The following is a 27,456-nucleotide window of genomic DNA, read 5'->3' on the forward strand; positions in this document are numbered from 1 at the left end:
GGTTGATTCGAATATCCGTATATATATTTTTTATTTTGTTTGTGGGGATATAAGAGGGAAGAAAAATCTCCTCATTTGTTCAATTTTTTAGACATAATATTATTTGACGTGGAATTTTCGTGAACGCAAAAATTTATTAGTGGTGATTTTTCTATTGATTTTAATTATTATTATTCGTATAATAGAAAAAGGGGTCATGACAGCAAATTAAATACAGATTGTCTAATACAAGAAATAATTTATCAAATCTTTATTTGAATGTGTTTGATATTATAAGATTTTTTATTGTCAAAATTAACAAAAGATTATAATATTACGAAAGTAATGTAAATATTAATATATATATATACAAAAATATTTTTAAATTTATCATAAATGTTAAACATATGTACTAAAATAAAAATATTTTTACTTTTAATTTAGAAAAAATGATAAATTATGTACAAAAAGCGTACAAAGGGAATGTTGAGAATTTAATAAAATATGTAAGAATAATGCGGAGAAGTAAAATATCAACATAAAATCTTTTTAAAATATCAATTATTTTTTAATCTTCAATACTGTCTTTATCTATACTAGTATTCTCACCTGTGCGATGCACAGAATGTTATTTTTATGTAATTATTGACATAATATGAGTGCTTGAATAAATAATTAAAATATAAATAAATTAAGGTTGAAGTGGATTAAAAAATTTGAAATATACGGATATAAATATATCTTCATTGCTTATATAACTTTTTTTAAAAATTCAACTTGATATTTATTGAACCACAATTGAAGTCATCACAACGGATTTCAAATCCTTAGATTGTTGGAATCAATTTAAATTCATTGTAGTTGGAGTGGTTTGTGGCAGAGTTTAATATTTTTGTAAATTTCTTTGGAAAATTTTTTAGAAAACAGTTTTAAGCAATTGAAATAAGTTATTTGACATCTTCTAATATGTTTATAGATCTATAAATATATAAGGTTTTCCGCCCTTATTTTTTTCATAAATTTCTTATTTTAATATTTTAATTTTCATATTATATTTTTATTAAAAAATTTGTTATTTTCTAAGGGATTTATTTACCCAATAATTATAAATTTGATGCATGCAATATTTGTATTCTATACAAAAGAAAAATATAATTTTTTTAAATTTTAAAATTTCAAAGTTGAAATATAAAAATATAAAATATAAAAATAAAAATAATAAAATATAGATACATAATATTTTAATAATATAAGTTACATTAAACTTTTTACAATTAGTATAAAATGTTTTTTATATAAACAAAAAATTAATATATAAATTATATAAAATTAAATAAACAAAAAAATTTAATTATTATAACGAAAAAAATTTAAATTAAATCGTAAATTTGTCTATATTTTAAAAAAACTTTAATCAAATAATATATCACTCAAATCAAAATAATATTTTCTTGAATATCCTATATAATCTCTATCTATAGTTTTAAACTCAATCATATCTTATTTGAATTTTTAAGTTTGATGATAATGTGTTCACTATTTTCGAAAATAATTTTTCGGTTGAAAATATTATAGTTTCTATTTTAGAAATCTTTTCATCTTATATATATATATATATATATATATATATATATATATATAAACAAAAATAAATTTTTTTTTATCACAAAAAAAAATTTAATTTAGTTTAACTTCAGGAATATTTTTATCTATATTCTAAAATTTTATATTAAATAATATATCACTCATAACATCATATTTTTTTGAATATTTTTGTTGTGTATATCTACATATGTATATAGACAAATCAATCATCATATTAAAAATAATATTAAATTTTATTTGATAAAAAGAATATTTTAAATTTTTTCAATCGTATTTTGAAGTATATTTATAATTTCTAGATTAAATATAATATCACTAATTTTTATTAAATTTTGTTTAATAATGAAATTTTTTTATCAAACTTTTATTAAATTTTGTTTAATAATGAAAATTATTTTTTTAAAAAAAAATCTGTCGGATTTTTATAAAAAGAGGAAGAATTTAAATTTTGTAGAAGACTATTTTGAATTTTGTTTTTAATTAAATCATATTTTTTACTTATATTTTAAAAATTTTAGTTTAAATATTTGCATATGAGTTTTATGTTTTTATATATAAAAATTGCTAAAGGTATAACAAATATCATATACAATGATATCTAAAATATTAATATCTTGAAATTTTTCTATTTTATCGCGATATTTTGTATCTAATTTATCATGATATTTTTATATATTAAATTCCTGTATAATTTTTTGTGTTGTACAAATTTTGTTTTATTGGGCAAAACAACCAACGTCAAAAGCAAAAATTAAATTTTTTTTGATCAAGATAAATTATATTTTAATTTTTTTAAATTAAATTATATTTTTATCTATATTTTAAAATTTTTATGTCAAATATTTTATCATTTATAATATCATCTTATTTTTTGAATATTCAATATTTTCTCTATCTATAATTTTAAATTAAATAATATTTTTTTATTTTTTAATTTTATGATATCTTTAATATTTTTGAAAATATCTTTTGGGCTTGAAATTTTGTTTTATTTATATTTATGTCACTTTTTTGTTTATATATATATATACTAAACAACCACATTAAAAAAAATTGTTTGATCACTATAAATAGTACTTTATTTTTTTTAAATTAAATCATATTTATATATATATATTTTAAAATTTTTAAATCAAATATTTTATCACTCATAATATTATTTTTTTAAACTTCAATATTATCTCTATCTATACTTTTAAATTTAACCATATTTTATTTTCAAATTTAATGATTAATGATAATGTTTTTACTATTTTTATAAATTACTTTTGAACGAAAAACTATTTTTAGCAGACTTTTATTCTTTTATATAGATATAGATTAATAATATTATTTTTTAATATTTGTTGTGTATATACATAATTGATAGTCAAAACACCGGCTATAAGAAAAATTTCAATTTTGTTAAATCAAGAAAAATAATTTTTTTAATTTTTTTTAAAAAATCACTCAGTATTTTAACTATGTTTTAAAATTTTTGGATAATATATTTTATCACTTATAATATAATATTTGTTTTATTTTGAATATTATCTTTACCTAGTTTAAATTCAACAATATCTTTATTTTATCTATGCAATATTTTTACTAATTTTAGAATAAACTTTAGGCGGGAAAATGTTTGTTTTCTTTTTTTAGCATACTTTCTTGTTTTTATATATATAGATATAGATATAGATTTTTAAATTCAATTATTTTTATCTATATTTTAAAATTTTTTACGTCTGTCACTCCTAATAATATATTTTCTTTTTGAATGTTCTATGTTATTTCTAAATGTAATTTTAACTTATATCACTTCTAAAAAAAAAACTTATATCATATCTTTATTTATAATTTTAAAAATTTAAGATTAGATTAGATAGCTAAACTTTTGAATATTTGATGTATCGTTTCGGTCTTGAAAATAACATGAAATTAATTTTTGATTAATATGATTAATTTGCTTCCGACTACCACAAGATATGAGAGTATTGCTTCAGGTACAACGAAACTTGTACAATGTTAAACATATGTTAAAATAAAAAAAAAATTAATTTTAATTTAGAAAAAAATTGGTAAATTATGTAAAAAAAACGGACATAGGGTATGTTGAGAATTTAATAAAATATATAAATATAATACAGACAAGTAAAATATTAACATAAGATCTTTTTAAAATATCAGTTATTTTTTAATTTTCAATACTATATTTATCCATACTTTTAATTTTAATTGTTTTTATGTATATTTTAATTTTTTTTACGTCTCTCACTCCTAGTAATATATTTTCTTTGAATGTTCGATATTATTTCTATATGTAATCTTAATTTTAACTTATATCATATCTTTATTTATAATTTTAAATTTTTAGATTAGAATAGATAGATAAACTTTTGAATATTTGATGCCGTTCTTGAAAATAACATGAAATGAATTTTCGATTAATATGATTAATTTGCTTCCGACTACCACAAGATATGAGAGTAATGTTTTATGTACAAGAAACTTGTAAAATAATTATTACATCATAAAAAAATTAATACAAAAATTTTAGAGTAATACTATGTACAACCAAATTGTACAACTTATCTTATTTAAAAATTTTATTTATAAAATTTCATGATACATTCAAAACAAAATCTCACGATATAACATCAAAATCTCACGATATAATATCAAAATATCACGATATAATAGCAAAAACTCACGATATAATTGTTGTAAATATCGTTGTATGAGATAATATTGGTTGTACCTCTAGCATTATTCAAAATTTTATTTATCAAATTTAATCATACATTGAATATAAAATCTCACGATTGTAATAACAAAATCTCATGTTGTAAATATCATGTAAGAAGATATGATAAATAAGAATCAAAAAAAGTTTCGGGTGAGTTATTTTAACAAAATGGCCAAATTAACCTTCTTTATTATTATTATTACTAGCATAATCGCACACGCGTTGCGTGTGCATAAAATCATACAATACATTTAATATTGTATGTTATATATAAATATTATTTTTTCAATAATATTTAAATTTATTTTTTAACATTTATAAAATAATATTAAAAAAATTTAATTTTTTTTTATCAATTTATCTTATCTACAATATTTAGTTGAGAAAAATATGAAAATTTGAAATATCAAAATTTCAAAAAAAAAAAAACAAATAAAAATAAAATTGTAATATTTATATTACATAAGGGCAATTTCGACAATTTAAAAGATGGTGTCTAAGGGGGAGATTCTTTATATATAGGGAGAGATTATTATTATTATTATTATTATTATTTTTAAAAAAACCGAGGATATTGATCAATTAATATTTTTAGGGTGACTTTAAAACTTTATATAAGGATGTGATACAAATACAATTAGCTAGCCATCGGTATCTTCACCCATGAAGTGCATATATGGATAGATTTGTGATCTCGAGCTCCCTTGATGATTTGCAGGGATCTGATTTTTCAATGTTCTCGATTTTAAATATTATTATTGGTATAATAGAAAAAAGGGGTCATGACAACAAATTAAATACATAATGTCTAATACATAACAAATCTTTATTTGAATGTGTTTCATATTATAATATCTTTTTATTAATTTCAAAATTAATAAAAAAGTATAATATTACGAAAATAATGCAAATATAAATATATATACAAAAATATTTTTAAATTTATCATAAATGTTAAACATATGTTAAAATAAAAATATTTTTAATTTTAATTAGAAAAAAAATGATAAATTATGTACAAAAAACAGATAAAAGATATGTTAAGAATCTATCGAAGAAGTAAAATATCAACATAAAATATTTCTAAAATATCAATTATGTTTGAATCTTCAATACTATCTTTATCTATATTTTTAAATTTAATTATTTTTATCTATATTTTAAAATATTTACGTCTGTCACTCCTAATAATATATTTTATTTTGAATATTCGATATTAGTTCTATATGTAATTTTAACTTATATCACATCTTTTTTATAATTTTAAATTTTTAGATTAGAATAGATAGCTAAAATTTTGAATATTTGATGTATCGGTTGAAAGAGTGGGTGCCCAGTGAGCCAACTTGTGGCTATGGGCTTTGATGACTCTTTGTATAAACAATCTTTTGTTTAATATAATTTACATTTTTTAATGGCAATGACTTTATCTTTCTTCATATTGTTATATTATGATATACTATTGTTGTTTTGATAAAGACCTTGAATATACTATAGTGTATGTAAGATGTGGTAGAACATGGGGATGTCTATCATGAAATACATCTTATAGTCACTGTATATTCTAAACTGTTCCTAGTCGATTGAGCCGTCCGATAATAAGGATAAGGATCGCTCGAGTTTGAGACTAGCATTTGCGATGCGGAGTACCACGTTTCATTGGTAGGGAACATGGAGATGTTCGAAGCATGCAAATGGATATTCATAGGATGAATAATCGAACTACCCTATCCGGACTTTCCAAGTGGTTATCACTTATCGAGTGGATTAAGTCCGCGGTTTTGGTTGTACACCATTAGTCCTTACTACTTGAAACATCATGGAGACTCTATATGCTAGTACTGTGCTTTGACTCGTTTACCGACTCTATGGGGGTCATCAGGTGTCGGGATTGGGTACAGTTACAACACATATAGGAGTCGATGCATTGTTGTCAAGGATTCACCACATACTTGCGAGTGTGGATATCCTATGCGATCTGAGGAGATATTAGTGTGACGAATCTCTGGCCAGAGTACTTGATGTGATTTAAGAAATGGTTTCTTAGTAGCACATGCGATGTCACTAATTTGATCTTCAAGATGTATTGCATAGTTATCGAATCTTGAGCGACTCTCGATATACCAATGGTTGTTGATTCGATCGGGATATATGGATGAAGGGACCGTACTGTACGCTAACCAAAATCTACTGGTTCTTGTAGGCACTATCAGTGATACCTAGGGAATCATGGGGCGATGTTGCTAGGCGCTTTACCATGATTCGTTGGGCAAGTCGGAAAGTGTTGTTCCGAGTCACAAGGAGTTGTGAGCCCACGGCTAGCTGTATCCCTGAACCATTGAGGGTCACACAGTGTAATGGAGTTTTAATCCCCGTTGAGATAGTTAAATTTAAAGAGTTAAATTTAATGAATAAAGAAGTTGGACTTCTTAAATAAGAGTAAGGGAGTAGGATTTCCTAAAATGACATAGGGATGGACATTTTTGGAAACCACTGAATACGGATTCAGGAAAATTTATCTTGACTTTAAAATGTGCAGAAATGGTTTCTGTGCACATTGATGAAATCGGTTTATCAATCAGAGTCACGATGAATTTTATATTAATTTCTGAACATGCGGGCTTTGCTTGTCGGGCCTCAACTTATGACTAATGGGCCCTAAGGTGTTAGTGGCCTGCATTATAAATAAGTTATTGCAGTACAGAAATTACACACAACAGGTCATAATTTGAGACAGGTTTTTCGAAAACCCTAGCCTCCTCTCTCTCAAAGTGGCCGAACACCCTCCCTTCTCTGCGTGAGAAATTCCGGTCTGTGATTTTGAATTGCAATCTGGAATAGCGAATCAAATTCGTTTATTCTCTTCGTAGAAAACTTCTGATAGATTTTCTAGTGCAATCTATCAGAGGGATTAAACCTCTATTCGTGGACCTGATTGAAGGAAAGCTTGTTCATCAGTTCCAGGGAGATACAAGAAGCGCAGAGAAATCTGTGTGGTGTCCAATAATCTCGCTTCGAGATTGAAGGTAAAATTAATAATTGTTATTTAATTTTACACACACTTATAATTTAATCGTTAAACGGTTGATACCCACACTATGGAATTGTTCCATAATAAAATTTTTAAACTTCCGCTGCACCGGGTATCAATCGTGATTGATCTGAACGCCAGTTTTCCAACATCGGTCTTGAAAATAACATGAAATGAATTTTTGATTAATATTATTAATTTGCTTTCAATTACCACAAGATATGAGATTAATGCTTAAGGTACACCGAAACTTGTACAGTAATTATTACACCATAAAAAATTTGATACAAAAATTTTAGAGTAATACTACATGTACAACCGAATTTGTACAACACACCTTAAACCATAAAAAATCGATACAAAAATTTTATTTATCAAATCTCATGATACAGTCAAAACAAAATCTCACGATATAACATCAAATATCACGATATAATTGTTATAAAATTGAAAATTTTAGACATAAAAATGTACATCACATTATTTTTTTTGATCATATATTTTTAAGTAGTTTTAAAATAAAAACCATAATTTTTTTTAAAAATAAATAAATAATTAGATATCTGAAATCAATATTTAATTTCGTATTAATGACCAGAAGATAATAAAGGAATTAGAAAATTAGAAGATTTAATAAAGACATATAAATTTAATTTAAACATATAATTTGTGGCTAACTGAGACAAGTAAATATTAGAGTATCATAAAATCTAAAAAATATATGCCACAATAATATTTTAACACATTTTATTTAAGTACTTTATAAATGTAACAAAAAAAATTTGGTTGCATTATTTTTTTTAAAAAAAAACATATAAGTTTTAGACAACACTACAAATAAATGATTATAAATTAAAAAATCTAAAAAGCTAAAAAAAACATGTAAAAATGATATTTTATAATATTTTATTCAAGTAGTTTATAAATGTAAACCAAAATATATATATATATTGGTTGATTTTTTTTAAAATTTAAGTGTTCTGGTTTTATTTTTAAAATAATCAATATATATACTTAAAGATATAATATAATAAATCAAATAATAATGATAAATTTAAAACATAATATAATCAACAAACTTAAAAGATAAAATGTGATAACATAACAAACAAAAATTATAGAAAAACAATTAATGAAAAAATAAAAATAATAATTAAGAAAAACAATAAATAAATACATCTACCAAATATGCATGTTCCAAGTCACCAAAAGGTTTCCCCTCCCTATATATATTGAACAGAGCAGAGGCACAACGTAGCAAAACCACCAATTCAAACGCGTCGGAGATATGGCGGCGACCCTTGCCAAGCCCTTCTCATCTGCTTCCGCCCGTCTCGGAGTCGGATCCCTCCACTCTTCGTCCATTCTTCCATTTCAGAACCTCCAGCTTCCAGCTCGCAGATCTCTGCACCCCAAACGCCTCGGTATCTTTATTAATTATTCACTCTTTTTCTTATCCAACTTTGATGACCACCTTAATTTCTTGTTATTCATTTGAAAGTTTCTGTGGCCATGCAGTCTTGACGGACCCAGGATTTGAAAAAAATATGAATAAAAATCATATATATTTATATATATTAGATATATGTTAATATTTTATTATTCATATATCTTTCAACTTGTTTATGATTTAAAAAAAGTTTGAATATCAATCAATATATCAATATCCATATAAATATTTTCTATATTATGTATTTCAATAATTAAATTAAATTTTATAAATAATTTCATGAAAATTTGATGGGTTAATGAATCAAAAACATTTCTCTTGTTGAATAATTGTTTTATATTTTATAAAGTATAAATTTTTGAATTTGATAATGTACATAATTATAGATTTACTTTGTATTTATGATGTTATTTTCTACTCAATAGCATATAACATTCAATATATTGAATGTTCCATGAAATGGTGTATGCATACACAAAATTTAGAAGCCTAAATAACTTGAAATAAAACTCATATATATCAATAAATTAAAAAACCCAATTAATTACAAATAATAATTAATATATATAATTAACTCAATAAATATATATATATATTCATTGAGTTAATAATATTTACTCATGGAAACCTTATTGTTTCGAATTGTTGCATGAAGAGAATAAGATAGATAAAATTACAACATTAATGTCGTGAATTTATTAAGTGTCAAGTTACATATTTATAGTCTAGATCACATTTGTGGAATTGTTTCGAGCATTTTATAGACAGAATGTTTTGAATGATTCCAAATTCCATCCTCATGTTTGGCACAGTCCAATCATGTTGTATCTGGATACTTCTTACAACGTGTTTGAATTTCAACAGAAATACAAGCCTCTGGTAGCACATTCGGAACTTACTTCCGTGTTACTACCTTTGGAGAATCTCATGATGGTGGTGTAGGGTGTGTCATCGATGGATGCCCTCCTGGAATTCCCCTCACAGAAGCTGATTTGCAAGTTGATCTGGATAGGAGGTGCATTTTAATTAAGCTTCTTTGTTGTTCTTTTTTTGTGTGAGTGCAACCTACTTGGGAACAAATTTTTTTTTAAATTCAGCTTTGTCTTGTACTATGAAATCACTGGTAACCAAGACAGTTTTTGTCTCACCGCCGTAAAATGTATGTAACTGGATGTGGTAGATGACAAAAACAGAGATAACAGTTCTTATATCATTAAAGAATTGGAGATAAGACATGTTAGATGTAACTTTCTTTTGCTCTTTGAAATCACAGAGTTATATTCAGTTCCAATTGGCTAATCTTTATTGATGGATTCGGTGTCTTCAGGAGGCCTGGTCAGAGCAGAATAACTACTCCTAGAAAGGAGACTGACACATGCAAAATATCTTCAGGAACTGTTGATGGTTCGTTTTTTCATTAGGCTATCTTGAACTCTATGTTTTTCTTTCCGTGCCCTTATTATCGAGGCATGTACTGCTTGTAATGTTCTTGAAAATGTAGTAACATATAATGTACTTACTGCAGGGTTAACCACTGGATCTCCAATCAAGATAGAAGTGCCCAATACTGATCAAAGAGGGCATGTAAGTACATAAACAGGTCTTTGTTTGTTGTCCAATTTAGAACTTAATGGTGAAATTTCATCAATGTACACATGAAGATATTGAAATCTGCCTAGAATTGATTTTCGAAAAGACTGGTAGGCAGACCCATAGGATTAATGGGGCTAGTTTCATTTCTGTGATTTCATTTTTCAGGACTACAGTGGGAGATCTTCTGCCAGAGAAACAATTGGAAGAGTTGCTGCAGGAGGTGCTGCAAAGAAAATTTTAAAACTACATTCTGGAACTGAGGTAAGTCTTGTGTTTACATGTTTAGTTGATTATGCAACTACTATATTTTTCTTTTGTTTAGCTTTACCATTTTTATTCTGATAATTTTTCTTTCAGATTTTTGCTTACGTTTCACAAGTGCACAACGTCGTACTTCCTGAAGGTTTGGTTGATCATGAGACCGTGACACTTGATCAGGTATATGAATTTACCTACTTTTCCTCGACATATCGTAAATGATAGTGGAGAAACTCTTGTACATGTGTGTTTTGTTTATAAATTTTGTCCATATTTTTATTCCTCTAATTTTATGTGGTCATCTTTTAGCCCATTTTGGTGGTGTAATGTTTGTTATCATTCAAATTTTGGCAGATAGAGAGTAATATTGTAAGGTGCCCAAATCCGGAGTATGCTGAGAAAATGATTACTGCTATTGATACTGTTAAAGTGAGAGATGATTCTATCGAAGGCGTTGTCACTTGCATTGCTCGGAATGTTCCACGGGTACCCACTGTCGAGCAACACATTGGAATGTGTTTTATAATTTACTGCAATACTCGTCGTTCGTAGATTTTAAAAATTCTTCAAAAAAGCTGTCTGACCACCCATTTGCATATTTCTAGGGGCTTGGTTATCCGGTCTTCAACAAACTTGAAGCAGAGTTGGGCAAAGCTGTTTTGTCACTACCTGGAACGAAGGGCTTTGAGTTTGGCAGTGGATTCGCAGGTACAAAATCATATATGTTTATGATCTAGAGTTTCCTTTATTTGATGACCGGCTGATAGTTTGCAGGTGTGTTGTATAATAATTAACGTAACGTGGAGACATTTTTCTCCCAAGTTTAATAATCTTTTGTTGAAATCTACCAGGTACTTTCTTCATGACTGGCAGGGAGCATAATATCCAGTTCCACATGGACGAATCTGTTCGAATTAGGGCAAAAACCAACCGATCTGGTGGGATACAGGTATGTTGTGTTTTTTTTTTCTGAAGGACTAAATGTATAGGTTATACCTGTCATCTTTCTAAGTTTACTGTTTATGATTCCCCAATACATTTTCAGGGTGGAATGTCAAATGAAGAAATTATTATCATGAGAATAGCTTTCAAGCCAACAGCCACAATCTCTGTATGTTATCTCTTTTTCTCTTCCTGCCTTCGTGGTTTCCCTGCTTTGGCTCCATTCTCTTGGACGTGCCTTTGCTTAATATCTTTTTCTGCGTTGTGTGTCTCTGTCATCCCTTCTTTGAAAATTAAGAATTCTTGAACAATTTATATCACCTGGTACTGGGTCTGTGCATTTTTTAAGGTCAAAGCGAGCCATGTTAGCAATCTGCGAGTCTAAATGTTACTTTGCACGACCGTGCTATCAAGCCATCGAGTCATTATTTTTTCTAATTATCATATCAATGTAAGCCTAGTGAATTGCATCTAAAATACATAAAGAAATATTGTTTGACTTTGGGTAGGTTATATGCCCTGTCGATGTAACTTGAAAATGGAACTGCCTGTTGTGTCGAAGAGGAAGCAAAATGATGTCTTCAGCTATCTCACTATTTGCCTGGAATCATGTTCTATATTCAAACCTTTGTTTTGCTTTTCTCTCAACAAGTTCTGGAATTTTCAAGGGGGCTTATGGAGACTTTTTCAATGCTCTTTGGGAAGCCATGAACTCTTGAAGATGTGATTGATTCATTTTGATTGATATTTGATGTTCCGTGTGTGCAGAGGAGGCAGAATACCGTGAGTAGGGACAAACAAGAGATGGAACTTATAGCACGAGGACGCCATGATCCATGTGTTCCTCGAGGTTGGTCACTTTTCTTCAAATTTTTTTGTTTTTAAATCGTTTTCGTTTTGAACAAATACTTCTTTTTACTGTGGTGTCTTTGTCCCCAAAATTTCTATTCGTTCTCATAAATTGCTTCCATTATGTAGCTGTTCCCATGGTGGAAGCAATGGTGGCACTCGTGGTTGTTGATCAATTAATGGCACAAGATGCATAATGTATGATGTTTCCGATTAATCCTGCGTTTCAGGAACCCCTCGGATCGTCCAAAGTGAAAAGGCTTAGATTCCTGTCATGTGCCTTATACATACCCAATGAATTGTTCTAATCTCATCCTTGATTTAGAAATAAGATTTGTCGTTTTATATTTCTTTGAATAATAATATCATTGCATAGTTAGGGTGGGGTCTTCTATTTTAGGTAGGATATGATTTTCTTTATTTTAGGAGTTTTGACTTATCTTTTATTTGAACAAACAAAAGATTTGGAATTATAAATCTATAAGATTCTTAGGGATTTGATTTTTGATATAATCTTGTTTAGGGCGGTAGTATTTTGAATAAAATTATAAATAAAAAAAAAATTATTCACAATGATTTGAGGTTATCTCTCAACGAGCCTCAAATCAAAAAATCAAAAGGTTATCTCCGAGCCCCAAATTCAAAATAGACAGACCCTCCTTGGGTGAGATTCATAATGTGGGGTCATAACAAATTGGGGCTTTTCATTGTTTACAGCAAAATCCAAAATATCATTTGGTTAATTAAAGCAATTGTGGAGAATTTGTGTTTCTAATGTAACACACCAACTAAGTCGGCGTGTTTAAAGAATAGAATCAGAAAGGGCAAGCCTTGAAAAAAGCTCATAAAGTCACGGTGTGACATCATGAAATTAAAAAAAAAAAATTATATTACAAGTAAGAAAAAATTATTATTATTATTATTAAATAATTTTAGGAAAATTGTTAGGTGATACATGTATTAAATATGAACAGTATCATTATTAATTTTTGAAATACTCATTTTTATTGAAATTTTGTATTAAATCAATTACTAACAATAACATGTATTATTATTAAATAATTTTAGAAAATTGTTAAGGTAATACATGTATTAAATAAGATTGCATAATAATAATAATAATATTGTAATTATCTATTACAATTTTTTAGTTAGAGAAGAGATTGTTATAATTAGATCTATCATCCCACACTCAAAGTTTTATTAATGATGTGTCTATCATAATAACTACCTTGTTGGGTTGGTATGCCTCTTATCCAATTGTAATTTTACCCATTATCAAGTTTTAGTAGGAAAATACTATATGCCCAGTTCCATTCCGGTGGTGGGTTGAAATAGCTTCCCCCTCGACCCTCGTACAATCAAGGGCAAGGAGCGGAGGGGCCCCAACCTATACTAAGAATAAAGATGGGGCTCCCTCCTTACTCTTCTTACTCTTTAAGCTGCCCTTTAAAGCTCTATAAAGACTCATATGTATACATAAATGATTACACATTGCACTTGAAATTACGAACCTATCCATCCACTTTATTTAAAAAAACTCTTTAAAAAATATATTAATTAATAGTTATGTAATTTTAAGTGCAATATTTAACTCAATGTATAACCCTTTGTATATATATATAGCACCACCCATTTTAGTATGATATTATCTTTATTTTAATATATATCAAATTAATTATACAAAAATATTGATTAAGTTCCAAATAAAATTTTCAAAAAATAAAAGAATTTACAAATATACAATACGTGGATCGAAAATAATAAAAATAATAATAATAACTAGAAAAATTTGTGAGATAATTCTTGTATTAAATGACGATGATGATGATTTGCATTAAAAAAATTAGTGGAAGTAAAAAGAATATGCATTAAAAACATTAATAAAAAATATTGAACGTTTACGAGGAAAAAATAATAAATGTGAGGCTTTCTAAAACTATAGAGAAAACATCTCCAAACTCATAATTAATTTAAGGGCAACTTGTAGATAACTCCCTAAATCAAACATAAGTTTCAATTTACTCCCTATATTTGTCTTTCCGAAAATGCTATTGTCTTTATTTTAATCATTATTATTTCTTGAATTATCAAATGTGGAATCAGATTCAAAATCTGATTCACTTGATTCATCAAGATAATAAATATTTTCATCGTCAGATGAAAATTCAATTGTTTCTACTGGATAGAATCCAATAGTATATATTTCTTCAAGAAGTTTAACTTTATTTTTTTTTTCGTTTCGTTTTGGACATTCATACGCATAATGTCCTTCTTTGTTGCACAATCAACATGTGCAATTCTTTCCTTTACCCTTTGGGCAAGGTGGTTTTTTGTTATCAAATTTTTTTATAAAATTTTCTTTTATAAGATTTTCTGAAGAAATTCTTTTTAAATTTATTTTTCTTATAAGGAATGAATTTTCTATTAAAAGATTTATAAAGTTTATTAAATTTAGTTTGTTTTTGTCTTTTTAAATGTTTATATGGTTTGTTTGTTTTGCAACCATATTCTTTTACTGTGAATTTTATTTTTTCACAACAAAGGTTATTGTTTTGTTTGTAGGATTTAGAGATTCTTTTATTTAGTGTTACTTCATGACATTTTTTTGTTATTATATTTTTGATGAATTTAATAGCTCCTCCTAAAGTTTTAGCATAAGGACTAGTTAAGAATTCATCTTTACTGTTTATTGGTATATTAGGTATTTTATTAAAGATACTTAATTTATAATGTTCCTTTTTATCAACATCTATTAACTGATAATAGTTTGTTTTATAATCACAAATAAATTCTTCTAAGTAACATAAATTGCATAATTTAATATTATCTAGAATAAAAATTGCTCTATTTTGTTCTATGTTCTTAGCTACCAAATTAGCATCATTATTAGATACTCCTAAAAATCTTGATACAGGGCATCAACGAATAGTTCAAAATATCGATGTCCTATCATTCCTTGTGATAGATTAGTAATTACTAGGTTTTCAGCCCAAGTTCTTACAACTCCTACCAATGTTATTTTTATCATCCCATGAGTTAAAACTTGAATATTCTCACTTTTATCTAATAATGGTGTTAATTGAATTTGTACTGATAGTTCATTTGTCCAATGATCTATCTTTGATTTTCTTTCTTTAGTTGTTGAACAACATAAATCTAAAATATTTTGTTTCACAAATCCTGATGTTTTTTATTCTCTAAGAATGTCTCTAACATCTTTATAAGATCCAAAGTATTGGTCTCTGTTATATTTAAATTCTTCATCATCTCTTCCGCCACTACCTTCTACATTCGTTCGTAGATTTAATCGTGGTCTAGAATCATCTTCGGATTCTGATTCTAAAATATCCATATTTCTGTATTGTTCTGATTTTTGATGTGAATAATATAATTCTTCTATATTTATTCCTATTTGTTCAAAATCAGATTGGTTTGTTTCACTAAAAATCTCCATACTTATGTTTTCCATAACTAAGGGGATTTCTATACCATGATTCAATTTTGAATAGTGGTTCTTCTTCCATTTTCCTTTTTCCTTTATCTATTGGAAGAACTTCCTTAAGATAGTTTAATATTTCATTGTTATGTCTTTCTTGTTCAATTATTAATCTAGCCGTGGCTAAATCAATATATTCTTTGAAATTTTTCTCTAATTCTTGTATTGTTAGATTGATCTTATTAATGTTATTTTCTAAATCTCCTAGATTTTTTTCTAATTTTATTAAAGACGTCATTACGATGAGGTTGACTCATTAACAATAGCTTGTTTAATTTTAAGAATATTTTGATTCATGGCTCCAATTTTCTCAAGAATATCTTCATCATTTCTAGCAAATGATAATGATCTTCTTGGTACAGAATGTTTTGTGATTTGGAGGTCATCTGAACTCCATCTTTTATAGGGATTTATTTTTTCAATAAATGCTTTTCGAGGGTGTTCAATTCTTGTAATATTTTCAAACATTTTTTCAACAGAAATAGTTGGTTTTGTTGAAATTATTCCTGTTTGAGAATTATTACTCATTGCTAAACCGACAATATAGTTTATATTGATTGGATGGTTTCCTGTTAACATAAGATTATTTCTATAAAAGTAATAATCTAGTGTTAAAACATCATTTATGTTTTTATTAAAAAGAGATATATTGTACTGGGGTAAATACAAAATTTCATTTTTTTGTAACATAAGTTTCCTTCAATTTTTTCAAGGATAGAATCCTCGAAATTAAGTATCCTTTTGTCACGAACTGTTATTTCAATTGGTGTATCTATTCCTTCTCGGTAGTGAGCTGATATTATTATTTCAATTCCTCCGATATGAACATATTTCAATTCAGATCGTTCTTTTTCACTGGCTTTTGCCATGATGGTATCAATATCTTGAGTTGTTAATAACTTCAGAATATTAGAACTTGATTCGTTATTTATTTTACAAGATCGTTCTTTTGTACGAATAGAATAATAAATTAAATTTTTTCTTGGATTAATAAAATTTGAAATCTTGCTTAATATTCCTGGTTGGTCTATAAGATTTGTTTTTGAATTAGAAAACTCTGTTTTCTGTATCTCAGCAAACTTATTTTGATTAAATATAATATTCAAATTATACTCTTGGTTTTCTTCAGATTCATCAATCTGACTATTTTGATTTGGAATTGTTACTTCTGTCATTTTAACAGATGATAGAACTTCTTAATTTTCTTAAGGCTATTAAAAGCCTTTTTGTTGAATCTATCTATTCTAATAAATTCTGAAAATCTTCGAAACTATATCAATTGAAGATTGACAATTTTTAAGATGTTTCAAATTGTTTTCACAATTTATATATCAAAATTTATATTTTGAGAATATAAATTAAAGATATTCATTTTTGTATTTTCATACATTTTCCATTTAGTAAAAATTGTTACTTCTATTATTTTGTTTTTGTTGATCGGATTTCGATAATTTATTATTATTCATAACAGATTGTTATGTCTTCAATTTCTTCATTTTCAGAAATCTGAATTATCATTTTCCAGTTTATTGAAAAATGTTCTTTTTTATGATTATTGAAATAGAGAGTTTGGAGATCTTTTATTCTATTCCAATATTGATTTATTTGACGTGAATCTTTTAGTAAGATTATTTTATCAAATAAATTTTTAATCTCAATATCTAAGGTTAATCCAGGCATTAGTAATCTATTTTAATAACCGTTTTGATACCAGGTTGCGGAATTCTTGCGGAATTATTATGAATTTCTTATTCATGGTTTATAGATCTGATTTATGGTTTATAGATCTGATTCATTTATAACAGATGGTTGTTTTCATATGAATTTGGTTCCATTCATAGGTTATTATTACAAATTTTAATTGATAAATTGATTCGAATATGGTTAAATCAGAAGTATTTAAATGATATTCATGAAATGTATCATATTCATGATCATCTTCTATTTCAAACCAGTTTTTTATTATTAATCTTCCATTTCTTATAAAGAATGATGACATGATTAATGTGTTTTGACTATTTCTTTAAATTAAGGGCTGCAGGAGATTTAGGAAGGTTACCTTGATTGAATGAGTCTTGGTTTTGAGCAGAGGCCAAATCCTTGCTTTCCCTTAACGATCACTTGATCAACTGGTACTTGCTCTATGGATCTCCAGGTTTACTCTAAACATGAATCTTCAATGGTTGGCTTCCAACCTTATCCTCCTTATGCCCTGCTTGTTTAGTTATTAGCCATAAGGCTTAGTTTTGTTTTTGATTTTATGTTTCTTAGTTTCTGATAGTTTTCATACGTCTTGTATGATTGTAAGAAACTTAAGAAGAGAGAGAGAATACTCAAACTTCACTCGTTTATTTACAGCACAAAACATCTCCTTTTATAGGCATAGAGAAACGCATACATAATTAAAAATAAAAGGGAAGAGGGGGACCACCCGACACTACATAATGGAAAACAACTCATTTAACATCTGAGTGGATGCCTTTCACATGTGGCGTGGTCCACGATTTCATTTGTTTTTACATTGTGTCACTATCTGAATCACTTGTACCTTCGAACCATTTTTTTATTGGTTTGTCTTCTGTGACAGCTAATTTTTCCGTCTGAATTGGTTGGCAATGTCCACATTTATGAGTGGAAATCATTGTTCCTAGTCTTTGACATAGCATTTGTTGGGTTTCTTGGGTCATGTCAACTCTTGCTTCATAGATCGGAGCTTCGAATTGAGCTAACATGTCTTGTTCTTTCTTTTGGATTGTCTCCTTCTGTCCAGTGGTTAATAAAATTTTACTGGTTGCAAAATTTATTTTAACCTTTGAGTTTCCATCAATCTTTCCTGTCTTTGAGATCATGTCAATCAATGTCTTTATTCTTATCTCAGGAAGTGTTGAGATATCCATTACTGGTTTCTCTTCATTTGATCCTTCGAATAAGAACTTGTCTTTTTGTTTTTGACATTGAATATATACCATTGGTTGATAGAATTTGTTATCATCCCAATCTGGAAGGGTTGAGTGAATACTCAATGTTAATACTGGATCGTCTTTGAAGACTATTTTCTTGAATTGAATGATACTATTCCTCAACTGATAAGGAAATAAATCTATTTCTTGATTGTTTGGACTGACTTCTAGCCCGCTTAATAATCCGTTCGAGAAGAATCTTGCAACTTCATGTGCTGGAGCGCCTTGCAATGTTCTTGCTCTTGATATGTATTGTGTGTCACAAGTCTGTAGCCAATGACCTGCATTTGTCTTAGCTGTTCTTAAATAATTTAATGTTTCGAAAAACTCATTCTTGAATTTTTTTGCAAAATTTGTTTTTTCCAAAAATTGGTTTTTGTGGTCTTAGATTGACCATCTTTCTTCCTTTTTTTTCAAGGGCGCTTTTGAACGTCCTTTCTTTCTTTTTTTCTTTTTTCTCGGTGCTGGCTGTGACCACCGGTTTTTTTTTTTCTTTTCTTTTTCTTTGTTGTCAGTGTTGGCTATGACCACTGACTGTTTCTCATTCATCTCCATTATTTTATCAAATGGAGTTGCTATCTTTATTGGTGTTCTTGGTGAGAATGATGATGACGAGGTTGTCATCTTTTCTTTTATCTTCTGAATTTTTCCTTTTACATTTTTTTCTTTTTGTTGAAGAATTTGAATCTCTTCTTATATGTCGATCAATATTTCTTCTAATTGATTGAATGTGTCCATCCTGCACAAGAAAACATATATATATATATATATATATAGTTAGAAATTTAACTCTTTATCGTGAGTAACTCGGATAGTTTTATTATGCGTATCATTGCATTTATGAATTCTTTTTCAAGAATTGAACCAATCTTAGATTGATTGTTTTACTCATAGAGTAATTTATGTTTCTGAATATAAATCTCATTTCATCAATTTATATTTCCCATGATTTCTGAGGCATGTTCGGATGACTGAAAGTCATAAAATAATTTATGTATCTGAATATATATCTCATTTCATCAATTTATATTCCCCATGCTTTCTGAGGCATGTTCGAATGACTCGTGGTCATTTTCTGGATCACTTAGGATCTCTTATGTTATTCCGTTACTACGAATAGTATAATTTGGATGAAGTTCTCTGGTTAATGCGTCGGGTAATGAATTATTCGTTCCTTTGACATGTTGGATCTCGAACGGATAATGGTTCAATTCCAATTTCCATCTAATTAACCTTGCTGCATTTCTCCCATCATTTCTTGATATTTTCCTTGTCTTGAAATATGTTAAATTCATATTATCTGTTCTTACTAAAAACGGTTTAGAAATAAGATAAATTTCATAAGTTCTAATTGTAAAAATTAGAGCTAGTAATTCTTTTTCATTTGAGTGATAATTTAACTGTGCACCTTGAAAAGTTTCTGATGCATAATTTCATAATTCTTCATTATTTCTAGTAGCTGTTTTAGTAAGTTCTTTTAAATTTCTTTTTCCAGTATAAGCTTTTAAACATGCTCCTCAGTATTCATCTGAAGTGTCTGTTTCAATTATTATTATATCTTTATTTTAAGGAAAATATAACTCAAGAAGATTACTAATTATTTTCTTTTTAATAGTGTCTATATAATTAGTATCTTCTTTAGACCATTTCCACTTGTAGTCTGTTGGGTTGTGAAATACAAGCAATCTTGATTTTGATGATAACAAAAATTTTTATTGTGTTTATAACATATTTCATCAAGTGTTGTAGTTAGTAGATCAAAGATTGAAGGTTTGAGCTGGAAATCAAAGTTAATCAAGTTGGCGTAGTTTGGTAAATCAATCATATCTCACAACTCGGTGATCCAAATGACTTGAGACCAAAACGGTTGGAAAGCTTGCTCAAATATCTACAAGTAATATCTCAGGCCAGATGAGTTAATTCGGACGTTATCAAGGTGAAAAAGTGGTCGCAACATCGAGCTGAATGCGAACCAGATCAAAGTTACAGCAACCAGATCAAACAGACCAGCTCTGGTATTTTAGTCATAAATTACAGCTCGATTATCCAAACGAGATGATTCAGTATGAGTTACGAAGCTAAGACAATGATCTATAAATCATCTTTAAGAAGCTCAATCTGAATCGGAGCTTAAGAAGAAGATAAAGCACGATGAAGTTTTGAGATCTGCACAGAAATTCTGCAGAATATAATTTTTGACACAGCTTAGTATTTCGAGTATATCTCTCACATACGAACTCGAAATTGATCGATTCTTGATTCCGTGGAAAACTAAGATAAATGGCTACAACTTTTATGTTCATCACCTTGCCCAGAAATCAGTGAATCAAGAGCTATAATCAAATGAACAAATCAGATGAAACATGGCCAAATCAGATCAAGTGAACAAGACAAGATCGAAGTTGCTCTATACCAGATCAATTGAACCAGACCAGATCAAAGCTCGACCAGATCAAAGCTTGACCAGACCAGATGAGTTTGACCAGATCAAATCGGTCAAACAAGCCCCATGAACAGTAAAATCAGCTCAACTTCAGAAAATGGACAGCAACTCAAATATGACCGTTGCAACTTCAGAAAGTGTCCAGAAACATCTCAAACGGTCATATTCTTGAATCTAACGTTCAAATCATTCTTGGAGACTTTAAATAAAAGACTTTGAACATCAAACACAAGCTTTTGGTGGGGATTAAAAGCATGGGCAGATTATAGAAGAAAAAAAAGCTAGAATGAGAGCAAGCCCAAGGTGTGAGGAAGAAGAAGAAGAGATGAGCTTTCAACGTTAAATCCTCTACACCAAACCCACTTTATAGAACACTATTCCTTGTTCAATATCTTTGTATATGAGTTGAAGAGAGTCACTCACACACATACGAGAGATGTGCTTTGAAAGATTAGTTGAGTGAGAGTCTTAGCACAAAGACATTAAACATTGTGTTTGTAGTCTTGGCATAAGAGACGTTAAACAATATGCGGATTGTGAGGTTGAGGCTTACAATCGAAAGTGGCTAGGAGTTCTTGTTTAGGCATTAGATAAGTCCTAAATTGGATTGGGTTTGTACAAATGGGTTTGTATAAATCAAAGTCTTCTAGTTGATCCTTCCGAGGTGGAAGAAGGGGTGACGTAGGAGATTGAGCTCCGAACATCTATAAACAAATTCGTGTCTATTTGTTTATCGCATTTACATTATTATTGCCACTGTTTTAAGATGCATTGTTGAAGCATTTTATGTGTTCTTCATACACCAAAATATTGCATACAAAGTGTTTGATAAAATTCTTCAACCAAAATGTTTTTTATTATTTGAACTTGCATCTTTTAAAATGACTTTCAAAATGTTTATTCGGTTTCTACGAAGGATGATTTCGAGTGTATTCCGCTTGGTTTGAAAACCAAACTCGATATAATTCATCGGTGCTCGGTTTATTTTTGAACATTTCAAGAACGAGCTATTGTAGCTCTAAAATATTTTTTAGTGTGTATTCACCCCCCCTCTACACACGTATTTCGATCCTAACATAGTCCTGTTTAACTTTTACCTGAAGAGGTTTTCTGATTTCTGCAAGTTTCTTAATGTAATTTCCAGAATAAGTTAATAATCCTAGAAATCTTCTTAATTGATCTTTATCCTTGATTTCACTAGGAAAATCATGAATTTTCTTAAGTATATGTTGTTGTAAACATTTTTTCCATCTTCTATTTGTAATCCTAAATAATTTATTTTTGTTTTGAATAACTGTGCTTTCTTTTCAGAAAGTATAATTCCATCTTTATGACAAATATCTAATACTGTTATGAGGTCTTTATAATGTTGATTTAATGTTTTTGAGTAAATTAATATGTCATCTATGTAAACACAACAAAAATCTACATAAGGTTTAAAAGATTAATCTATGTATCTTTGAAAGATACCTGGTGCTTGTTTAAGTCCGAAAGGTAATACAGTCCATTGATACTGTCCTTTTGGACAACTGAATGTTGTAAGTAATTGTGTTTGTGGTTCTAATTGAATTTGCCAGAATCCTGATTTACAATCTAAACTGAAAAAATATTTCATTTCTCCTATATAAGATAATAAATCATTCTTATTTGGGATATAGTATCCATCCATAATTGTTGCTTTATTCATTTTTCGATAATCAATTACCATTCTTTTCTTATCAGTATCTTTCTTATTGACATAAAAGGCTGGTGAAGAGTGTGGACTCTTACTAGGGATGATTATCTTAAGTTTTAATAATTCTTGAACTTCTTTTTCAAATATTTTTACATCATCCATGTTACATCTTCTTGGTGCTTCACGCATTGTGATATTAGGGTCTTTGAATTTTATTAGAGTAATGAATTGTTTTCTTTTCTTAATTTTGTCCTGAGGATTTTCAGAACAAATATCATGATTTTTTTTCAGGATTAATCGTTAAAATATTTTTTATTTTTAGTTCTATTGGATTTGTATTTCGTTTATGAAAATTCTTTGTAAATCCTTCATTTCCTACACGAAATGTTGTTCGTATTTTAGGAATGTAAATCATTGATGATCCTTTGTTTAAAGTTATGTGATTTTCAAATTGTGTAAAAGGGAGATATTCTCTTAAAAAGTTATTTCCTATTATAATGTTCATTCCTGATTCTATTTGGTATATAATGAGTATTACAAATTTTGTTTCCTCAATTTCTATTTTTAATTTTTCTGCTACTGTATCAAGCATTATTATTGATCCATCTCCTATTCGGACTTTTAATCCTTTATCGCATTTCTTCCAATAATGATTTGGAAGTATATGTTTGCTTCCTAAACACATACTTGCTCATTATCAACATAAGCATGTATATGATATGGTTTATGTTCTTTGATTTTAATTTGAATTTTTATATAAATGCTATTTGAATTAGTCTTGTTTTTACTTTCCATTCTTTCACATTTTTTTTATTTTTTTAATTTTACTGATTTATTAGAATTTTAATAGATAAGGGTATAATGGGTATTTTTAAACAAAATTTTCTGTCTTCAGGGAATTTAAAATAAGTTTGATTTGTGTAGGGATTTATAAATAAGTTATAAATTCGGAACTTACTTCCGTGTTACTACCTTTGGAGAATCTCATGATGGTGGTGTAGCGTGTGTGATCGATGGATGCCCTCCTGGAATTCCCCTCACAGAAGCTGATTTGCAAGTTGATCTGGATAGGAGGTGCATTTTAAGCTTCTTTTTTGTTCTTTTTGTGTGCGAGTGCAACCTACTTTCTATGAACAGCGGAAAAGGGAACAATTTTTTTTTATTATTCAGCTTTGTCTTGATTTTACCAGTTTTTGCCTCACCGCCGTAAAATGTATGTAACTGGATGTGGTAGATGACAAAAACAGAGATAACAGTTCTTATATCACTAAAGAATTGGAGATAAGACATGTTAGATGTAACTTTCTTTTGCCGTGGTTTGTTTCTTTGAAATCACAGAGTTATATTCAGTTCCAATTGGCTAATCTTTGTTGATGGATTCAGTGTCTTCAGGAGGCCTGGTCAGAGCAGAATAACTACTCCTAGAAAGGAGACTGACACATGCAAAATATCTTCAGGAACTGTTGATGGTTCGTTCTTCATTAGTCTATCTTGAACTCTATGTTTTTCTTTCCGTGCCCTTATTATTGAGGCGTGTAATGCTTGTAATGTTCTTGAAAATGTAGTAACATATCATGTACTTACTGCAGGGTTAACCACTAGATCTCCAATCAATATAGAAGTGCCCAATACTGATCAAAGAGGGCATGTAAGTACATAAACAGGTCTTTGTTTGTTGTCTAATTTAGAACTTAATGGTGCAATTTCATCAATGTACATATGAAGATATTGAAATCTGCCTAGAATTGATTTTCGAAAAGACTGGTAGGCAGACCCATAGGATTAATGGGGCTAGTTTCATTTCTGTGATTTCATTTTTCAGGACTACGGTAGGAGATCTTCTGCCAGAGAAACAATTGGAAGAGTTGCTGTAGGAGGTGCTGCAAAGAAAATTTTAAAAACTACATTCTGGAACTGAGGTAAGTCTTGTGTTCACATGTTTAGTTGATTATGCAACTACTATATTTTTTTTTTGTTTAGCTTTACCATTTTTATTCTGATAATTTTTCTTTCAGATTTTTGCTTACGTTTCACAAGTGCACAACGTCGTACTTCCTGAAGGTTTGGTTGATCATGACACCCTGACACTTGATCAGGTATATGAATTTACCTACTTTTCCTCGACATATCGTAAATGATGGTGGAGAAACTCTTGCACATGTGTGTTTTGTTTATAAATCTTGTCCATATTTTTATTCCTCTAATTTTATGTGGTCATCTTTTAGGCCATTTTGGTGGTGTAATGTTTGTTATCATTCAAATTTTGGCAGATTGAGAGTAATATTGTAAGGTGCCCAAATCAGGAGTATGCTGAGAAAATGATTGATGCTGTTAGAGTGAGAGGTGATTCTATCGGAGGCGTTGTCACTTGCATTGCTCGGAATGTTCCACGGGTACCCCCTGTCGAGCAACACATTGGAATGTGTTTTATAATTTACTGCAACACTCTGTCTTTTAGTCGTTCGTAGATTTTAAAAATTCTTCAAAAAAGCTGTCTGAGCACCCATTTGCATATTTCTAGGAGCTTGGTTATCCGGTCTTCAACAAACTTGAAGCAGAGTTGGGCAGAGCTGTTATGTCACTACCTGCAACGAAGGGCTTTGAGTTTGGCAGTGGATTCGCAGGTACACAATCATATATGTTTATGATCTAGAATTTCCTTTATTTGATGACCGGCTGATAGTTTGCAGGTGTTGTATAATAATTAACGTAACGTGGAGACATTTTTGTCCCAAGTTTAATAATCTTTTGTTGAAATCTACCAGGTACTTTTTTCGCGACTGGCAGTGAGCACAATGACGAGTTCCACAGGGACGAATCTGATCGAATTAGGACAAAAACCAACCGATCTGATGGGATACATGTATATTGTGTTTTTTTTTCCTGAAGGACTAAATGTATAGGTTATACCTGTTATCTTTCTAAGTTTACTGTTTATGATTCCCCAATACATTTTCAGGGTGGAATATCAAATGATAAGTGCATGAGAATAGCTTTCAAGCCAACAACCACAATCTCTGTAAGTTATCTCCTTTTCTCTTCCTGCCTTCGCGGTTTCCCTGCTTTGGACGTGCCTTTGCTTAATGTCCTTTTCTGCATTGTGTGTCTCTGTCATCCTTTCTTTGAAAATTAAGAATTATTGAACAATTTACATCACTTGTTACCGGGTCTGCATTTTTTAAGGTCAAAGCGAGCCATGCTAGCAATCCGCGAGTCCAAATGTTATTTTGCACGACCGTGCTATCAAGCCATAGAGTAATTATTGTTTCTAATTATCATATCAAGTTTATAAATGGCTCTGCCAACAACAGTTGCCAATTACAATGAGTGAATTGCATCTAAAATACATAACTTTGGGTATAGGTTATATGCCTTGTCGATGTAAAACCGGGTACTTGAAAATGAAACTGCCTTTTGTGTCTAAGAGGAAACAAAATGATGTCTTGATCAGCTATTCTCACTATTTGCCTGGAATCATGTTCTATATTCAAACCTTTGTTTTGCTTTTCTCTCGACAAGTTCTGGAATTTTCAAGCGGGCTAATGGAGACTTTTTCATTGCTCTTTGGGAAGCCATGAACTCTTGAAGATATGATTGATTCATTTTTATTGATATTTGATGTTTTCGTGTGTGCAGAGGAGGCAGAATACCGTGAGTAGGGACAAACAAGAGATGGAACTTACAGATCCATGTGTTCCTCTAGGTTAGTCACCTTTCTTCAATTTTTATTTTTTTTAAATCGTTTCGTTTTGAACAAATACTTCTTTTTACTGTGGTGTCTTTGTCCCCGAAATTGTTAATTACCTTTCAACAGCACGCACGCAGCAACAGAAAAGATAGCGAGCCGAGAGTTTAACTCTCTATCTTTAAGACAAATTTGCCCGCCTAGGTGCTTACGGGTTGATCAAAGTGTCTCCCAAGATAGAACGCTATCTATCAACTTCGATTAGTAGCACTACAAAATCGAAGCACTATGAACACTTCAAAGTGTTTAAAAAACTCAGACTCGAAACTCAGATGTATGAGTATGCAAGAGAAGGAAGAGAGAATCATAAATTAGCGAGTTGGAATGAATGCATATGGCGTCTATTTATAGACGTTGGAAAGCTGCCTCGGACGGTTGCACCCCTTCGATGCATGCATGGCCGAAAAGTTGCAATGGTTCGGTCTGAAGAGATGCACCTGTTCAGCCGAAAGGACGCACTGTTTCGGACCAAAAGTCGTGCCCATTCACACGAAAAGTTGCACTGATTCGAGCTGAATGGTTGCACTGATTCGGAAGCAAAATAAAATATTTAATTTATTTTTGTCCAAAAAATTTATACTTATGTCAAAGCCAGCCCAGCCCACGCCCACGCCCACGCCCGTGACCGTGCCGTGCCGAGCCGAGCCGAGCCGGTCAGTCGGACGGACGGCGACGGCGGGTGGCGGCGGCGTAACAGGGGGC

At 29.3% G+C, this 27,456-nt stretch overlaps 1 protein-coding gene and 1 pseudogene across 1 annotated transcript; both read left to right on the forward strand.

Moving 5' to 3' along the window:
* The first annotated feature begins 8,578 nt into the window (after positions 1–8,578).
* Positions 8,579–12,888, forward strand: LOC140865429 (chorismate synthase 2, chloroplastic-like). The gene is made up of 12 exons (XM_073270076.1): positions 8,579–8,764; positions 9,655–9,805; positions 10,118–10,194; positions 10,316–10,374; positions 10,549–10,644; positions 10,741–10,821; positions 10,996–11,127; positions 11,247–11,349; positions 11,493–11,590; positions 11,687–11,752; positions 12,352–12,433; positions 12,562–12,888. Exons 1-12 carry the CDS (start codon positions 8,629–8,631, stop codon positions 12,627–12,629), a joined length of 1,149 nt encoding a protein of 382 aa, XP_073126177.1. The 5' UTR covers positions 8,579–8,628; the 3' UTR covers positions 12,630–12,888.
* An 8,732-nt stretch (positions 12,889–21,620) lies between these two features.
* Positions 21,621–26,717, forward strand: LOC140860917 (chorismate synthase 2, chloroplastic-like; annotated as a pseudogene).
* The last annotated feature ends 739 nt before the right edge of the window (positions 26,718–27,456 follow it).

This window comes from Henckelia pumila, chromosome 4, assembly GCF_033568475.1.
Source record: "Henckelia pumila isolate YLH828 chromosome 4, ASM3356847v2, whole genome shotgun sequence".
NCBI lineage: Eukaryota > Viridiplantae > Streptophyta > Magnoliopsida > Lamiales > Gesneriaceae > Henckelia > Henckelia pumila.